The sequence below is a fragment of the Orycteropus afer genome, unplaced genomic scaffold (assembly GCF_000298275.1).
Source record: "Orycteropus afer afer isolate SDZICR_OR568_19922 unplaced genomic scaffold, OryAfe1.0 scaffold00321, whole genome shotgun sequence".
Lineage (NCBI taxonomy): Eukaryota > Metazoa > Chordata > Mammalia > Tubulidentata > Orycteropodidae > Orycteropus > Orycteropus afer.
Window position 1 is genome coordinate 3,621,736 of NW_006921908.1, and position 18,260 is coordinate 3,639,995.

Consider the following 18,260-nt stretch of genomic DNA (forward strand, 5'->3'; position numbering starts at 1 on the left):
GGGTTTGAACCACCTGCCTTCTGGTTATCAGTCAAGTGCCGTAGGCACTATGCTACCAGAGCTCCTAGCTTCCTCTATTTACAAGCTTGGTTCCCTGATTAGGTTTAGGAAATTCTGTCTGATTTTCTCTTACAAAATTGTTTCTATGCCTTTATTATTGTCATGGTTCTCTGTGATTTCAATAATTCTAATGCTAGATTTCTTAATTTCTTAAATGAATCTCATATTTCCTTTTTTGTCACTTTTCTCTGTTCTTTTCTCTTGTTTTTCTTGAGATTTGATAAGTTCAATTATTTTATTGTCTCATTAATTTATTCTCTCTTCTGCCTGATTCTAGTGTTGAGTGTTTTTCTAGGTTTTTCTAATTCAATTGCTTTGTTCTGCAGATCCAGTAGTTTCTCTCTCTCTCTTTTTCTTATGTTTTAAATTTCCTTACCATGTCTCTCATTTTGTTCCTTCATTTGTTTCTGGCAGGGCTTCAAATTCATTCTTCCTGGTTTGATCATGACTAGTGAAGTGAAACCAGAATGTATTTGAATTTATAAAATGTAGGTGTACTGGAACAATAACTGTAATGGGAAATATTAGAGGTCAGCACTATGCTAGAGATTTCATCTCTTTCCTCGAAAACAAGGGCAGGGTGCGCATTGCATAGCAACCAAATTTTTTGACTGGTAGAGTGCCTGGCTCAAAGATGGCAGCCAACCATGCTGCTTTAAGTGTGTGCTGCTTTCCACAGTCTTAACAATAATCCAGTCTTCCATATTAGGTTCCTGAAAGGCTCAGTATGCTTCCTCCAAGTCTCCCACTTTAGGGCTTGACTTGTAATTTTTTCCATTCAGTTTATCTTTCCAGTACACCCACATTTTACAACTTCAGCTCTATCCAGATTTCACTGTATCAACTATGTATGACTGAACCAATTTGAACTTATTCAAAGCCCTGGTTTCCTGATCTCTGTTGTGTGTCCATGTGCTTTTTGCTTTCTTTAAACATATTTAACACCATAGTCTGAAAATTGTCAATTATTTGAGTTACTCTGACCCTCATAGGAGAAATTACCATTTCTTCATGTTTTGCTCTTGATTGGTCTTTCCTCTTATGATTTTGTGTGTTTTACTATTTTTTTGTTGAACTTGGGTCATTTTAAACTTCTTTTTCAAGAACTTTAAATCTTGTATTCTAGTTTTTGTGGGAAGATTTTCTGATTGAGTGCACTGGTGGTGAGGTGGCTAAGTGCCCAGCTGCCAACCAAAAGGCCAGGGCCTGTGCCTACTATCTTTCTGTGGCAGAAAGATGCAGCATTTTGCCTCACACTCCTGGGAATCCCATTCAGGTGCTCTATTTCATCCTACATGGCCACTATCTGTCAGAATTGACCCAATAACAGTGGGCCTGATATCTTCTCTAGAGAAACACTAAAGGACACTCTTATCCCAGATTATTATTATTATTATTATTATTATTTTCCTCCAGAGCTGATCCAGGAGTTGTAGATTCTTGATCTCAGGAATTCAATTAACATGTGCAGGAGGGTAGGAGACTTCAGCTGAAGACACTGATGCAAGTGGTTGACTCAAGTTTCCTGTGCCAAAAGTGAGGGGCTCTCTATGTCTTTCTCTCCTGGGTGCTCCTGCACAGGCTTTCCCATGGTGTTCTGCTTTGGGCAGGGAGACAGTAATTTTCCTCTTGGTCACCCATCAGTCTGAAATATTCTTACCCTGCTGCTCTCGCAGCATAAAGATCTAGATTTGCAGCTTCACTTGGAAAATGGGAGAATCTGTTAAAATTCAACAACAATCTCACTTGCCAAGGATCAAGTAGAGCTAAGTAGTTGATGTCCCCTCTTGGTGTCCAGTTCACCACAAGTCTCCAGTCATTTCATTATTATATCATGGCTGCCTATCTAACTCACTCACATGCCCTGCCTACATCTTGAAAAATTTTTAAATTTTCTCATTTCATGTAAACCTTCCTGCAGAAACTTAAAGCAAAGACTTTCAGAACCAACAGAAAGACCAGAAGGTTACAAAAACTGAAGAGATGGGGGTGGTATATGGAAATTAGAGAGAGAGAATTCTGAGCTTCCCATCTGAAGTGGATTTTTATGGACTGATAGATAATTTACTGAATGCCACATCATCTGGATACCATTGGAAGATGTGATCACCTATAGCTAACCTTTTTATTTTCAGATAATATTATGACATAAAAAACAAAAAATATTACATGTAAAATAAGAATGAAATAATTATTTATAAAACTGTTGGGATTAAATCTAGTAATGTAAGTGAATGTGATTTATAAGCTATAAATCATTATACATTAAATGGCATAATGATAATGATGGGTCTATATATATCCACTCTTAGTCACATCTCTTGTTAAAAATGGAGAAGATAACAATCCATTAGTGTGACCACTCTGACATGGATTCACTTACCACTTATCTGCTTTATTTATTTTGCACCCTAAACCCTGTAACCTAGAGTCCCAAAGATACAGAGCACTGATATTTCAGACCACAGATTGTGATTGCAAGGGGACCTTGGCTAACATGATCTTTGGAAAGTAGAGGTATTAATATATAGAAGACAAAGAAAGAGAAAGAGGAGAGGAAGGCTGATCAACTTGCCTTACTCCATGATAATGCCAAAACTCCACCTCATATCTCTGCATGTCATCCTTCAAAATCTGTTTACTTTTTAACAACAGGAAGTTTGTGTTCTGTAAAACTTACAATAATAAGATCAATGATAAGTAGAATAGTAGCAATTAATGGATAATGGATGTGATCAGGAAAGACTGATCTCTAGAAAGGGACATCATGATTGGTAAAGTAGACTCATTGCCATTGAGTCAGACCCGACTCATAGTGACCCCTCCTTGGGTTTCCAAGGCAGTGTATCACTACAGAAGTAGATTGCCCAACCTTCCTTCCGAGGTAAAGTAGAGTGTCAGCAAAAATAAGGGAAACACTTAATGGATTGACACAATAGCCATAACAATGGGTTCAAACATACCAACAATCATAAAGATGGCACAGGACCAGGCAACATTTTGTTCTGCTATATATACGGTCACACTAAGTTGGAGCTGACTCAGCACAACTGACAACAGCAATGGATAATGTAAAGTATATAGTTATCTCAACCCTCATATCAACCTATGAGGTCAATGCTGTTATCTAGCATTTATAAATGTAGATGTTGAAGAGTAGAGACATTAAGTAACATACTCAAAATCATGTAGCTGGAAAATGCATCACCAGGATTAGAACACAGACAAGATGATTTGACTCAAAACACACATAGCTGACTTTATGGAATGTTGTTGCTGTTGTTGTTAGGTGCAATCGAACTGGCTCTGACTCACAGCAACCCTCTGTACAACAGTATGAATCACTGTCTGGTCCTATACAATCCTCACCATCTTTACTAGATGCCGTGACTGCAGCTACTGTATCAATTCATGTTGTTGAGGGGCTTCCCCTGTTTTGCTGACCCTCTACTTTACCAAGCATGATATTTTTCTCCTGGGACTGGTCCTTTCTGACAACATGATCAAAGCAGGTAAGATGAAGTCTGGTCATTCTCATATCTAAGAAGCATTCTGGCTGCGTTTCTCCCAGAATAGGTTTGTTTGTTCTCCTGACAGTCCATGGTATTTTCAGTATTCTCCATCAATACCACAATTCAAACGTTATCAACTCTTTTTTCAGTTCTCCTTATTCATTGTCCAGCTTTCATATGCATATGTGAAATACACAATACTGCTCTATAAAATACTAGCCAAATAAGTCATCCCCTAAGCCATTTTATAAGAGGGGATAAATAGTGCCTAAGGCATTTGTCTGCTAACCAGAAGGCTGGTGGTTCAAAGCCACCAGCCACTCCTTGGAAGGAAGCCTGGACAATCTACTTCCATAGAGCTACCATCTCAGAAACCCAAGGTAGGGTCACTATGAGTTGAATTGACTCAATGGCAGTAAGTTTGGTTTTATTTTCTTTTAAGGCCTTGCTGAGATACCATCATCTTGTTGCATTTTTTAAATAAGATCTTATTGAAATTGGTACATTGTTGAACCCCCACGATTATGGCCCTGGGGATACACTTCAGGCTTGGGATAGGACTCACTCCCAAGGACTGGCTCTCAGTCCAACAGTAGAAAAATTTACATGCAGAACACCCAACCCAGGGCAATGCACCCACATATTCTTCGGTGATACACCCCTTGGAGCAATCAGCCATGGGACACCAGAGGGGCAGCATGCACGTGGAGGGAAAGTTGGACAGACAGGAGTTCATAGTTAAGAAGGGCACAGGGATTGAGGGTCACAGAGAAGGGAGGGGAGGAGAGTGAGTTAGGGTTGGGGTTGGCATTGAGGAGTGAAATCAAAAGTACATGAACTGTTGAATGTAAAACATTCTGCTCTGTAAATTTGCATACAAAGCACATTTGGGGGGGGGGTGGAAACATGGAGTGCAATACTACTCTGATACACATTGGGTCACCAAGAATTGGAATCCACTTGACAAGAACTGGTTATATATATAATATTTTTATGCAAATAATGCATGCCTTCTAAAATGGTTTGCCAACTATATCTTCCCCCTGGGAGGTGTTATCCTATGCTAATTTAGTTTACAACTACATGTAAATTGGCAGAGCTTATGAAAATACCTGGGGATAGGGACAAAGTTGGCAAACTAATATAGAAGGCAGGAATGTTTGTATCTATCTATCTATCTAGATTTAGATAGTATTTTTACCCATGCAGTCATCCATGTGTACATTAATAGCTTGCTATCTTTCTACACATAGTAGTACCACTACAATGAAAAGAAAAAAAAAAAAATTGGAATATTGAAATACAATCTTTCCAATTTTGGCCCACATTATTGTCTTTGTATCTCTCTATGAACAGTCATATATTACATTTTATTATAAACACATGTTTTTCTCCCACTGAATTGTGGTTTTCCAAAAAGAATTCTGAAAATCATGATTTCTTTCTTTCAATCTCTGCCTCTCTCTTTCTAAATTATTCTTTTATTATAATATGATATGGTTTTATTATATTTTATAATGTAAAACTTTTTGTTGTAATGTGTTCATGAAAAAACATATTTATACAGCATTTTATATTTTTTCTAATTCAGTATTTCTTCATATTCATACAAAAATGTAATTGTATAAAGTATGAAAGATCACCTTCATTTTCTTAATAAAAAAATATGAGATTCAAAGTAATAAAGTGACTTGTTAAGGTCACACTGCTGCTAAATGGCTCAGCCTGACTTTTCTGGTTTTTCTAATTCTGAATCCAATGTTCTTTCAGTCTCTCTTCATGTACTCTCTCATTCAGCTCCGTGAATGCTGCAAAGGAGATCCACAATAATGATGTGATAAAAGAATAAATGAATGAACACATGTCATAACAAAGGAAGGTTATTCCATTACATTTTTGTGTCTGTGTGTAGTTTGCTAGCTTTCTCTCTTTGTCCCGGGAATAAAAGGTCTGGGTGCCATGATTGGGTTTTTCAAGGCTGTTGTCAGGGACAAAATGGTAAAACAGGAACAATTTATGATTTTGAAAAATAAATTACATTCTGCTCTAAGAATTTGGAATTATTTTAAAACATAACTCCCAAGAAAATAGAAGAACAGTATATTCATTTGGTATTGAACCATCTGTCATGTCCAGCAGAGTAAGAACTGTGTTACGAAAAGGAGGAAACTTTTAATAAAATCAGAGGAACATCTGGACCGATTTCCCAGAAGAATCATATGAAGCTCCCCACAGTTACCAACCTGGCTTTGATTAAGAAAGGAAGACATAACAGTCCCCAGTGTGGGAGGCAATTATTGCTCTTCTGTATACTATAGATGTGAACACAGGAGTCATGAGTTTGGCTGGTAATAATTTTCTCCAGAAGAGCACACATAACAAAGCAAAGATTGCTGTAAGAGGAGCTCAAATTGATGTTGTAATTCACCCAAGGGAAATTTATATAATACTACATAAGCTTTTGTCAGTTCTATATTTTTCAGACACATTGCTGTGTAGTCCATTTCTTCACCAGTGTTTCTGAGAACCTGCTATATATTAATCAGGCACCATCTAGGCACTGAGACTAGTGAACAAAAGAAAGGAAAAAAAGTAAAAATCATCTTTCTTCCATGTAGCTTATAACATAATTATAGAAGAGAGATAAAAATATAAAAATAAAATTTAAAGTATAAATTTTTTTTAATATATTTTACATTAATGTATGGTAAATAATTATTATGAAAAAATAAACAGAAAATGAGTATTGCAGAGTAGGAGACAGACACACAAAATAGTGAGCATTGAAGGATAATAATAACAACATTTGTACATTTATGACACAGAAAAGCTGGACTTTTTCTTGCCTGTAGGCATCCTCTGGTGATTTTTATCTTACTTATATAGGTAAATTGATCTCTAGTTATACTCTCAGAAATCTGACTTTGGCAGGATAAAGCAAAATTTTTTTAAGAGAGCCATGGTAACAAAATTCACAGGATATATTAATGATGCTAATAACCAAAAAAAAAAAACAAACAAACTCACTGCTATCGAGTTGGATCCAACTCATAGCGACCCTTCCTTGGGTTTCCCAGGCAATAACATTATGGAAGTAGATTGCCCAACCTTCTTTCTGGAGAGTGGTTGGTGGATTTGAACTGCCAGCCTCTGGTTAGCAGTCAAATGCCTTAGGCACTATGCCATCATAGATAAAATGATTCTTATGACACGGAAAATAGCACTGCCTTGGGGACTGGACATTGTAAAAAGTCCAACACATAATTCCTCACATTCATATTACATGCTCTCATGCATACATACTGGAAATCACATTCTAATCCAAAGTTTTCTGTCAAGCCTTGAATCAAAGCAGGGTAAATTATTTTAAAAGTTAACAGCAATAGGCTATGATCACCTGATGTACCTATCTTGATTGGTGTTAACGGCAGGGGTAACTCTTGGGTCAGAGTAAACTCTTCCATGAAATTTTCTCCAATAAGCATTGCCAACAAATGCTTCTCTGTTTCAATGTCTCCTTGTTTAAACAATCTGCCTTCTGAGTGACCTATTCTCTATCTAACCCTGATAATTTAATTGATTATCTTATAGTCTGGTTCTTTCTCTTGGAGCTTGGACCTCAAAATGAGTTTATTGGTAAGTGTACTTTGCATTTATCTAATCTCTTCTATTATGCATTGGTTTACTGTTAACTTTTGAAACTTTGTTAGACAGTTTTCTCATTTATATATGTAGATAGTTGTGTCTACGTATTGTTTTGGATTGAACTATGTCCACCAAAATATGTATTGAAATTCTAGCCATGTGCTATTATGATTTAATTACATGATTATATCAGTTACCCTTATGAAGAGCATATTACCTTCCATAATGCAATCCATTGTAATGTTATCCCAGTGTGGGGTGAATCCTAAACTTCTGAGTTGTAAAAAGAGTAGACTAGACACAGACATATACACACTGGGCAAGACGGATGCCATGTGAGGATTACCTAGGAACCAAGGAACATTAGGGGTGCAGAAGCTGAAAGAGACAACCACCTTTCTCTTGAGCCAACACCTTGAACTCAGACCTGTAGACACCTGAACTATCAGAAAATAAATTTCTGTTCTTTAAAGCCATCCACTTACGGTATTTCATTATGGCAGGCCTAGGTAACTAAGATGCATATATAAACTAAAGAGTGATTCTACACACTCTTTACATATATAAAGTCAGATTTCTGAGAGTATAACTAGAGGTCAATTTACCTACATAAGTAAGATAAAAATCACCAGAGGATGCCTACAGGCAAGAAAAAGTCTAGCTTTTCTGTGTCATAAACATACAAACATTGTTATCATTATCCTTCAATGCTCACTATTTTGTGTGTCTGTCTCCTACTCTGCAACTCAGACCTCTAGACTCCTGAACTATAAGAAAATAAATTTCTATTCTTTAAAGTCATCCACTTACAGTATTTCATTACGGCAGGCCTAGGAAACTAAGATGCATATATAAACTAAAGAGTGATTCTACACAATCCACACTATATTATATTATAAGTTACAACTAACTTTTCATTACATTGTTTGCATAGCAGTCTTTTGCTGATTGATTTTTTAATACTCACTGATGTTTCCAAGTTATTCTTTTAGAATGAAAATATGTTACTTAAAAATAAGTGATACAAAAGTCTTATGTTACACATTTCTAAATAAATGTAATTTCATTAGAAACATAGGACAAAACTAAATAACTTATGGATGTGAGTGTTTTGCACATGGTATGACAAACAAAATGCCACATATGGTAAAGGAAACATTAATATAATATTAAAAATTATGTTAAATTTTCACACCACATGAAGGCTCTGGAGCTGCTCTTCTATTATACTGAAGAGCGGAGTTGGGGGAGTGCCTGAAACTCCACCTTCAAAACTCTCCCTCAAGTACTTGCCTTTGGCAGCCGGCAAGCTCTTCTCAAGCCCATGAGGAGATGAGCACAATTTTTGCAAGTCTGTAAGAGGGAACAAAAGAGCAAGTTAAAAATTGCTTAGGAATTCAGTAGACCAGAAAGAAAAGAACAAATTACCACAAAAAAGAGCTTTTCTTGTTGACTATAGCTGTGGTAGAACTACTATCTGGTATAGGTCAAATTAGTTCTGAAGGAGTGTGTAGGAAGACACAATTTTCAGTAAATTGCATTAGAAACTAAGCAGGTGGGTAGCTTCTATTCACTGTTATGTAAGCTGATGTAGCTGTCATTTTGAAAAAGCTTAGAGTGGCCAAATTTTTCAATTACATTTAACCAAAGTAACATGATCCTCTAACATTCTACCCACACAACAGAAAGCTTTATCCTTCCCCTTGCTCACTCTGTGTCCTTCTTTGTAGCCTTGTTAACTCACAGATTTTCTGGAACATGACTTTCACTACCTCTTCTCTGTTTTTTTTGTTCAGTCTGTACATGCCAAGAGGGCTCTCTTTACCTACCAGCTCAACAGAAAGTCTGCTCATTTTTTAGAACTTAGCTCTAAGCTACATTTAAGCGGCATTTTAAGTGACATTTCCACCTGAAATAATCACTCCTTTTAAAAAAGCATTGTTACACAAATGTATCCATGTCATGCCTCATGTTTGGCATGAAAGATACCTTACAGGATGTAATAGCCAGTACATCCCCATTACTCTCTAACTATGTTACCCTGAAGAGAATATTAAAATCCTTGAAATCAGTTTTTTCTTTTTCAAATTATGAACAATAATAACTAACTTGTAATGTTCTTGTAAAAATTAGCATTTGCTTATGCTAACCAGAGTTTTTATATATTGAGTCTCCAACATAGACCCTGGAAATAGTATGCATTAAATAAATTATGGCAATCAACAGCTTCTCATGCCTACAATTACAGTGATTACTATTTTATGCCACCATTATTAGGTAATGAATTCCCTAAGGATAGATGCCATTCATTTAGTTCATTTCTGTGTCAATGACTCCATTTCTAATATACCAATAGGTTGTTTTTCATTTCATTAAATGTTGCTAAACTTTCAAATTACTATATCTCATAGGAAACTGTTATCATTCAAATTGTGTACCTCAGAAAGATGTATTGAAGTCCTAAACTCCAGTATCTGTGAGTGTGAACTTATGTAGAAGGGTTATTGGGTTATTGCAGATGTAATTAGTTAAATGAAATGAGGTCATCCAGGGGTAGGGTGGACCCTAACCCACTATAACAGATGTATTTTGTGTTATACGGGGTTCTCTAGAGAAGCAAAACCAGTAAAGCTTATGGAGAAGAGAGAGACAGAGAAATTTATCTTAGGAAATGGCTCACACACTTATAGAAGCTTGCAAGTCCCAAGTTCTTAGATCAAACATCAAGCTGGAGGCTTTTCCTGACTCACGCAGCTACAGGAGCTGATAAGGTCAAGGTTGGCTGGCAGTATACTGGCTGTTGACTCCAACAAATGATGATTCCAAGATCTCAAGGCCGAATGGTAGATTATTCGCTCACAGACAGGTGTAGGCAGCACAATAGAATCCTGATCCACAGAAGAGTGTCTCTTTTCCCAGGATGTCCATAAATACATCAGAAGCAGCCCACACCCCTAGGGAAACTCCCTTTCAATGGATTGGCTGCTCAAAACATACATCTGATCTCATTATGGGAACAACCCACATCACAATTGCTTAAACCACACAGAATTGTGGTCCAGCCAAATTGACACACAGCTCCAACTATCACATCCTTATAAAAAGGAAGAGACAGAGAAATAGACATAGAAGGAAGATGGCTATATGAAGGCAAGATACAGATTAAAGGAGACTACACAGGTCAGGGAATGCCTTGGGCTATCAGAAATTGGAGAGCAAAAGGAATGATCTTCCCCCAGAAACTTCGGAGAGAACATGGCTTACTGACACCTTGAATTCAGACTCTAGATTGCAGACCTGAGAGGATAAAATTCTGTTGTTCTAAGCCACCCAGTTTTTAATACTTTCTCATGGTAGCCATAGGAAACCAACACAATACTCTACCCACATTTTAAGTAGCAGGACAATGGAATAATTTTTTTTTTTAATGTAGTAATTGAAATAGGACTACCATTCTACAATTTGTCTACTTTTTGTTCTTATTAAGCTTTAATTGCTCTTATAAGAGTATAGGCTTATACTATATTGTATAGAATGCCTTTAAATACCAGTTCGTGGGATCATAAACTGAAATAGACCTTGGAGTTTGTCTAATCCAGCTTTCCCCCTTTCACAGGTGAGAAAACTGAGGCCCAGCCCAGGTAATGGCCTTGTTATGAGATGGGAAGTTTGAAAGTCAGAGTTGAGACCTGAACCTAGGTCCCCTTGTTACTCTTTCAGGCCGAAAATTGCTTTATCTTTGCAGAAGGATATTCAGAATTGCAAATAATGCTATAAACCAGATAAGATAGTTTTAGAGAAAGAAATACTAAATAGATGTCTATCAATCTGTACAATGGCTATAAGAACTTTGAACTGAATGTCTTCAAGCAGAGAGAGGATTTAAGCTGAACTTCAGAACTAGAAAGGATGTGGATAGGGCAAAGAGATTCCAAGGTTATTTCAGGTGTGAGTTAAACCACGGAAGCAGAATAGATGGAGAATAAAGGCTTAGTGAGAGGAAAGAGAGAAAGAATGGTACAATTACAAGGAAACTGAGCAAAATGTAGCACAACCTACTCATCTGAGAATCAACAAAACTAAAATAGAGTCTCTTTTCCACTATGGAAATTTAAAGTTTTAAAAAATCCAATCTTAACAATTGAATGAAAGAAGAAACTAAGATATCTTTAGAGAGTGTAGCAAGTCCTTGATCTGTATAAGGAGATTGTCCTTGAAAAAGAGTGTAAAACAATAGTAACAACTAAAAAAGCACAAATTATATAAAATATAATTTCCCTATTTGTCAGATTGCTGATATTTTTTAAAGACTGATATTAATGAGGGTTACATTGTGTAGACAAACGGTTGCTATCACACATTGTTGGTGGAACTTTAAATTGAGAAATTCTACTTGGAGAGCAATTTGGCTGTACCTTCAAAAGTTTAAGTACACAGTCCATGTAACTCAGTAATCCCATAATTGGGGATTTCATTATTTTCACAGACATAGAAAAATAGGTATACAATGATTCCTGTTGCCATATTGTATGTAACAGTGAAAAACTGAAACAAATCTTTAAAAAAAATTATACATCAAAAATGTAGAATCCCATGCAGTCATTAAAATTAATGAGATGGATGTATATGTATTGATAAGGAAAGATACATATTCTTAGGTGAAAAAGAAGTTTCAAAAACTATTATAGTATGAACCAGTTTTAATTCCTCCCATTATATAAATTTATATAGTTATTATATAAAAATTTATATAAGGAGTCCTGGTGGCACAGTGGTTACATGCTCAGTGTCTAACCAAAAAGTCAACAGTTCAAACCTACCAGCCTCTCTGTGGGAAAAAGATGTGGCATTCTGTGTATGTAAAGATTTATAGTCTTGGAGACCTCTAGGGCAAGTCCAGGAGCTCTGGTGGCATAATGCCTAAGGGATTTGACTGCTAACCAGAAGGCTGGTAGATCACACCCACCAACCACTCCTCAGAAGGAAGTTTGGGCAATCTACTTCTGTAGAGATGCTTTCTCAGAAACCCAATGAGGGGTTGCTACAAGTGGAATCAACTCGATGGCAGTGGGTTAGGGCAAGTGTATTCTGTCCTATAGAGTTACTTAGTAACAGCCAGAACCATTTGACGGCAACAAGGGGTTTTTTTTCTTTTTTTTTTTTGACAGTGAATTTTTTTGAAATTTGAGAAAATTATCTTGAAATAATAAAATTCTTTAACATGAATTTAATGTGTAAAATGTTAATTATTACTTCTCACTGGTAACTAGTTATATTACACGTGAAACCTTAACATTATAAAGAGGTTGATCTACATTAGCCTTTGCTACATGAAACAAAAGGCAATATTTAAAAGGTGATGAGTTTAAATCACTAAAATTGCCCAAATAGAAAGCTTCCTCTATTCCAAGACACAATTAAAAACTAAGTAAATGTGAAATGAGTAAACTTCAGTTTACATATAAGAAATTACATGAGACAGCTTCCATGTGGAGACTGGCAGGCTAACTGGACCCCAGCAGGTATCTTCACAGTCTGTGCCCAGTACCTGCAGGCTAGCAGGACTGAATCACCAGTCTCTCCCTCACTTTGCAAATTATGATATTAATCACTGCACTATTTTTAACCATAAAAATTCTTTCTACCAAATGCAGGTTTATGTTAGACATGAGATGAGATTAAAAGTCTACCTGAATCTCACTGTGAATCTATTTTTCCTATATTGACTATATCAATAGGGAAAGAAAATAAAACAACCTATGAAATGAAGTATGTAAGGGCCTTTATTACTGTAGTTGCATAAAAATCCTATGCCTGAGCCTTTGATTCATTACACACACAGACACACACACAAACAATACACTGTAACATAACAACACATGTTTATAAAATGATAGAGCCAGAAGGAATATTAGCCCCTTTAGCTTAGTGATTTTAAAATTGTGATCCTTGAGTTCTATGTAGGTGTGTTAAGGACACTTAGGAAGGTAGATGACAGTTAAATGAATGACCAAGTGAATACAGGTGTGCCCCATCTACCTCTGATTGAAACTTTGGTTAAAAAGCTTTCTTTTTGTTTATCAAACATCATAGATGGTGATACTCTAAATATAGTTAAACTACTGATCTAGCTCAATTCTTTCATTTAACAGTTTAAGAAACTATGCCCATTACCATCTAGTCGGATCCAACTCATAACGACCCCTCCTTGGGTTTCGGAGGCACTATCACTACAGAAGTAGATTGCCCAACCTTCCTTCTGAGGAGTGACTGGTGGGTTTGAAACATCAGCCTTCCTGTTAGCAGTCAAATGCTTTAGGCACTATGCCACCAGAGCTCCTAAAGTTTCCTAAGAAACTATGTTGTTGTTGTTATGTGCCATCGATTCAGACCTGACTCATAGCAACCCCTCCTTGGGTTTCCGAGGCAATATCACAACAGAAGTTGTTGTTGTTGTTGTTGTTGTTATGTGCCGTCAAGTCAAACCCGACTCATAGTGACCCCTCCTTGGGTTTCCGAGGCAGTATCACTACGGAAGTAGGATTGCCCAAAGTAGATTGCCCCATAGGCCTAGAATATTCAATCACTTAATCAAGGTCACACATTATGGCAGATATAGAAGAATCCAGGCATATAGAGTTTAAAATTTCAAATGGAAATTAGAAAGCTAATGACAGTGGCAATAATATGCAATTCTACATTTTCCATAGGTACTAAACTATATGAAATTCACATTATGAAGAAGCAATTAAGAAAGTAAGGGGTAACCAGGCAACAGTCGTTCCATTATCAGAAAAACAATGCAAAGAATATTATGCAGGGATCGGTTACTTTGGCTTCAGCTGAGCCTTGAATATACAGGATAAGTTAGGTTGAGCATCTGCTGGGAATTAGCACAGACTTTTTTCTATGCACCTGTTATGCAAAATTATATCTATAATGCAAGCTGTTAGCAATTCTTTCCTACATGACTGTCAAACTCTGAATAAGCCATACCCCTGGCCATAACCTAAAAGCCAGTCTAATCTGTCCTTGAGGAAAACAAAGTGGGGTTTGATCAGAAAATTCCATGGGTAGAACTATATGGAATTTTGTGTAGTCTCGGGCCAATTCCTCTCTTCTGGACTTCAGTTTCCCCATCTTTAAATGAGAGGAATGGGCTTAATCTCTAAAACAACTTTCCATTTTTACTTACTCTGTTACATCAGTAAGGGTTGTTGCTGTTTTGATTGTATGTTCTTAAAATTATGATGAATTGTTGAGATGTAGAAAATCAAAAAGAAGAATATAGAGATTGCATACTTGGCAACTGACTTAGAGACATGCTATCAAATCATTGTAATGTTATTTTAAAAAATTACATCTCAGATATATCTGTAATGTGACCATATGCATTATTTTAAGTGGTGTTTTTGAATAAGGATAAGAGAGATGTAAAACAATTAAAAAATAAGTGTGTGTATGTGTGTGTGTGTGTGTGTGTGTGTGTGTGAGAGAGAGAGAGAGAGATCTACTCCAATGTTTCATACACAGCAGCTAAAATACTACATGATGAGAAAGAGCATGCCACATGTAAACTGGTCTTAAATTCATAGGCATGACCTCAAAGGAGTCCTTAACGGTGCACTGCAGTCAAAACACATTTTCTAGGGCCACCTACTCTTCTAGAAAGCTCCTTCACATTTTACTCTGTCACTTCAAACTCTGTCTTCCACACTCTTAGCTGATGACTTTGTTTCCTATTTCACTGAGAAGATTGAAACAATCAGAAGTGGAATTCCACAGCTTCCACCCAGCTACCAGCATCTTTACCCATAGAAACTGCCTTCTTGTCTGAAACTCTAGATCAACTAACTCCACTCCCGACTAAGGTCATCTCTTCTACTTATGCTGACTTTGCCATGACTCTTACTTACTTCAGGACATCAGCCCAGTAATTCCCCACACAGTTACAGACAATTGGATCACCCTTTTCTGGTTGAGAAGTCTCATCTTGACACATTACTGCTTCAACTCCCTTAAGGAAAACCAAACAAAGCAAAGAAAACAAAATGAAAAAAAAAAAAAAATCTTGATTTAATTTCTACTTGTACCTTCTTCTCAATGTCTTTGTTCCTTTTTGCTCCAAAATTTCTCAAAATAAAGTCTGTATATTCACTGTTTCTAATTCTTCTTCTTAAGAAGTCTAATACCAGTTTTTCTTCCCCTCTACTTCATGAAGACAGCCCTTGTCAAAATCACCAATGGCCTCTTCATTGCCATAGCTAATGGTCAGTTGTCAGTCTTCAGCTTTTTTGATATATCAGTGGGTTCTGACATTATTACTTGTGCCTTTTCCTTGATACGCTTGCCTCATTGTCTTCCATGATGACACATCCTTGCATCTTCTCCTACCTCACTATCTGCTCTTTTTCAATTTCCCTGTGCATTCCTTAAAATTCCTAAAATTTTAAACTCTTTAAAACATTCTCTTTAATAAATCATTTCTCTGATTTATTAACTTTGAAAGTCCTAGAGCTCAGTACCTTAGACCTCTTTCCTTTTTCATCTTTATACCCTATCTTTGGTGATCTCATCTTGTCTCATGGTTTTACAAATTATTTACTGACACCCCTTAAATGTATATCTCTGTGCCATGTATCTCTTACTATTACTCTCCAAAAAGAAAACCAAACTCACTGCTGTGGAGTCAGTTCCGACTCATAGCGACCCCTCCTTGGGTTTCCGAGGTGGTATCTGCAGAAGTAATTTGCCCAACCTTCCTTCTGAGGAATGGCTGATGGATTTGAACTGCCAGCTTTCTGGTTAGCAGTCAAATGTCTTAGGCACTACACTACCAGATCTCCCCTCCTTACACTAGACATTTATATTATTTCCCTATCTTCTTCACATTTCCACTTGGTCTGAAAGGATACTTTCCAAGCTCATCATTTCCCAAACAACCTCCTGATATTTGTTTGCAGAATGAATTTACCCACAATTTCCCTCTCTCAATTGAGAAGAGACTATTCCAAGAGCTTGTAATTGGTCTTTTTAAAAAAAAAAAAAAAAAAACACTGTTGCCCAGCATGTCACTATGTTTTGAATAGGGAATGGGCAAGTAAGAGCCAGAAAAATTTTAAACGAAAGCAAATTCACATGATTCCTTTGCTTCATTCAATGAATTTTCATTTCACTCGGAAATCCTTGCAATGGTCTATAAGGCCTGAAATAATCTTTCTTGGCATTGCATATAAAAAGATCTATTTCCAGAAAGAGTTGTTAAACACCCCCATAAAGGGACTTTAGTAGAGTTAATCTCCCGGCCTTTCTTCCCTTACTGAGAAAGATGATTCTCCTGGGTTAAGTAATGTTTGAGTTTGGAACAAAGGACCTGGGCCATTAAGGCTCAGCACTTCTTCCATCTCCAGTTTGATCTTTCCTTCTCTTTCACTGCGTAGTATGGATTCCTTCCCTGTGAGGGCAGCTGTCTCAATTACTGGTGGGTTAGATCTCTTACTTAGGAGGAGAAGCAGTAATGGAGGCAAGCTCTTTTGGTCACATATCTAAGCCCCATTTTCCCAACTCTCCTGAGTTACACAGCTGATCTTTTGATATCCACCTGTCAGTCTCTAGTATGCTGTTTCTCAATCAGTTCAGAATTTAAACAGGGGTAAGAAAGGCATTATCTAAGTCCCTTAAAATCCAAATATATTCAAGTATTGAGATAGTCATTTTAAGCTACTCAGGTTTCCAGATCTAATCTGAAGACGGATGGTGTAATGGAAAGAATAAGACTTGGTTGTCACACAGTTTTTCCTTCTGTCAGATTTGTTACTTACTGACTTCTGTCAAAGTGGATCAAGTTACTTAACTTCTCTCAACCTTCTTTTCCTGATCTATACAATGACAAGAATAATGACTCACTCATTGCATTGTTGTGGATTTAAAAGAAACAATATACATGGAATATCTAGCAAGAAACCAAGTACAAATGAACACTCAGAAAGAATAATTACCTTCTCCCTTGTATCAATAATTCACTGAGCAAATTATTGAAACAATAGGATTTACTAGTAGTCAAGAGAGGAAGTTATTTGTAGAGCAACAAAAGTTTGCTGATAGACATAACCAGACACCTTGAGAGAGTGTGTCTCTGGGCTTGTTGACTTAGGACTACAGTCATGGGGGACAAGGTCAATTGTCATAACATAGGCCACAGAGACATTGTTCTACATTGTAGTTTGGTGATTAGTGACTGGGTTCTTAAAAGCTTGCAAGTGGCTATCTAAGGTGCAATTATTGATCACTCTTCGTTCAGAGCAAAGAAAGGTGAAGAAAATCAAAGATGCATGGAAATAATCAGTCCAAGGTACTAGTGGACCACATGAACCTCAGCTTCTAGGACCCTGGAACCAGAACTAGATGGTGACCACGTACCACTGTCAACCACTTTGAAAGGGATAACAATAGGAACTTCTGGATAGAGTGGGAGAAAAATGTGTAACAAATACCAAAATTAAAAACAAACAAACAAACACAAAAACAGGCTTACTGGTCTAATAGGGACTCACGGAACCCCTGAGACTATGGCTCTTAGTTACCCTTCGGAGTTGGAACTGAACCTACTCCCATGACTCAGCTTTCAGCCAAACAATAGAAAGGCCTTTGAGGTGAACAATTACACCAGGGAGGTATACACTCCTTTAGAACAATGAAAGTAAGAGATCAATCAAAAGAGCAACTTTTGCCCAGAAAGTAGGAATGGTTAGGAAAGAAGGACAAAGGGAAATGGTAAGCACAGGAGGTGGGAAGAATGCTGTTACATTGTGGGGATTGCAATTCATGTCATGAAACCAAATGTACACAAACTTTTGAAAGGAAAATAAATCTGCTCTGTAAACTTTCACCCAAATCACAGTAAAATGTTAAAAAGAAAAAAAAGTTGGCTGGTAGAAACAGTATTTTGAGGGATGTAACTAGTCTTTTGTTTTGAAGAAAAAGTGAAATAAAATAAAGTATCTTTTTGCAAAACTGAGCTAAGACTACTGGAAAGAAAAAAAA

General features: G+C 36.8%; 1 protein-coding gene across 1 annotated transcript in view; it reads right to left on the reverse strand.

Moving 5' to 3' along the window:
• ANO3 (anoctamin 3) overlaps nt 1–18,260 on the reverse strand; it is a 629,748-nt gene that overhangs the window by 461,022 nt on the left and 150,466 nt on the right. The window contains exon 2 of the mRNA XM_007951966.2: nt 8,484–8,570. Coding sequence (XP_007950157.2) covers nt 8,484–8,570 — 87 coding nt within the window. The remainder of the gene's footprint in view (nt 1–8,483; nt 8,571–18,260) is intronic.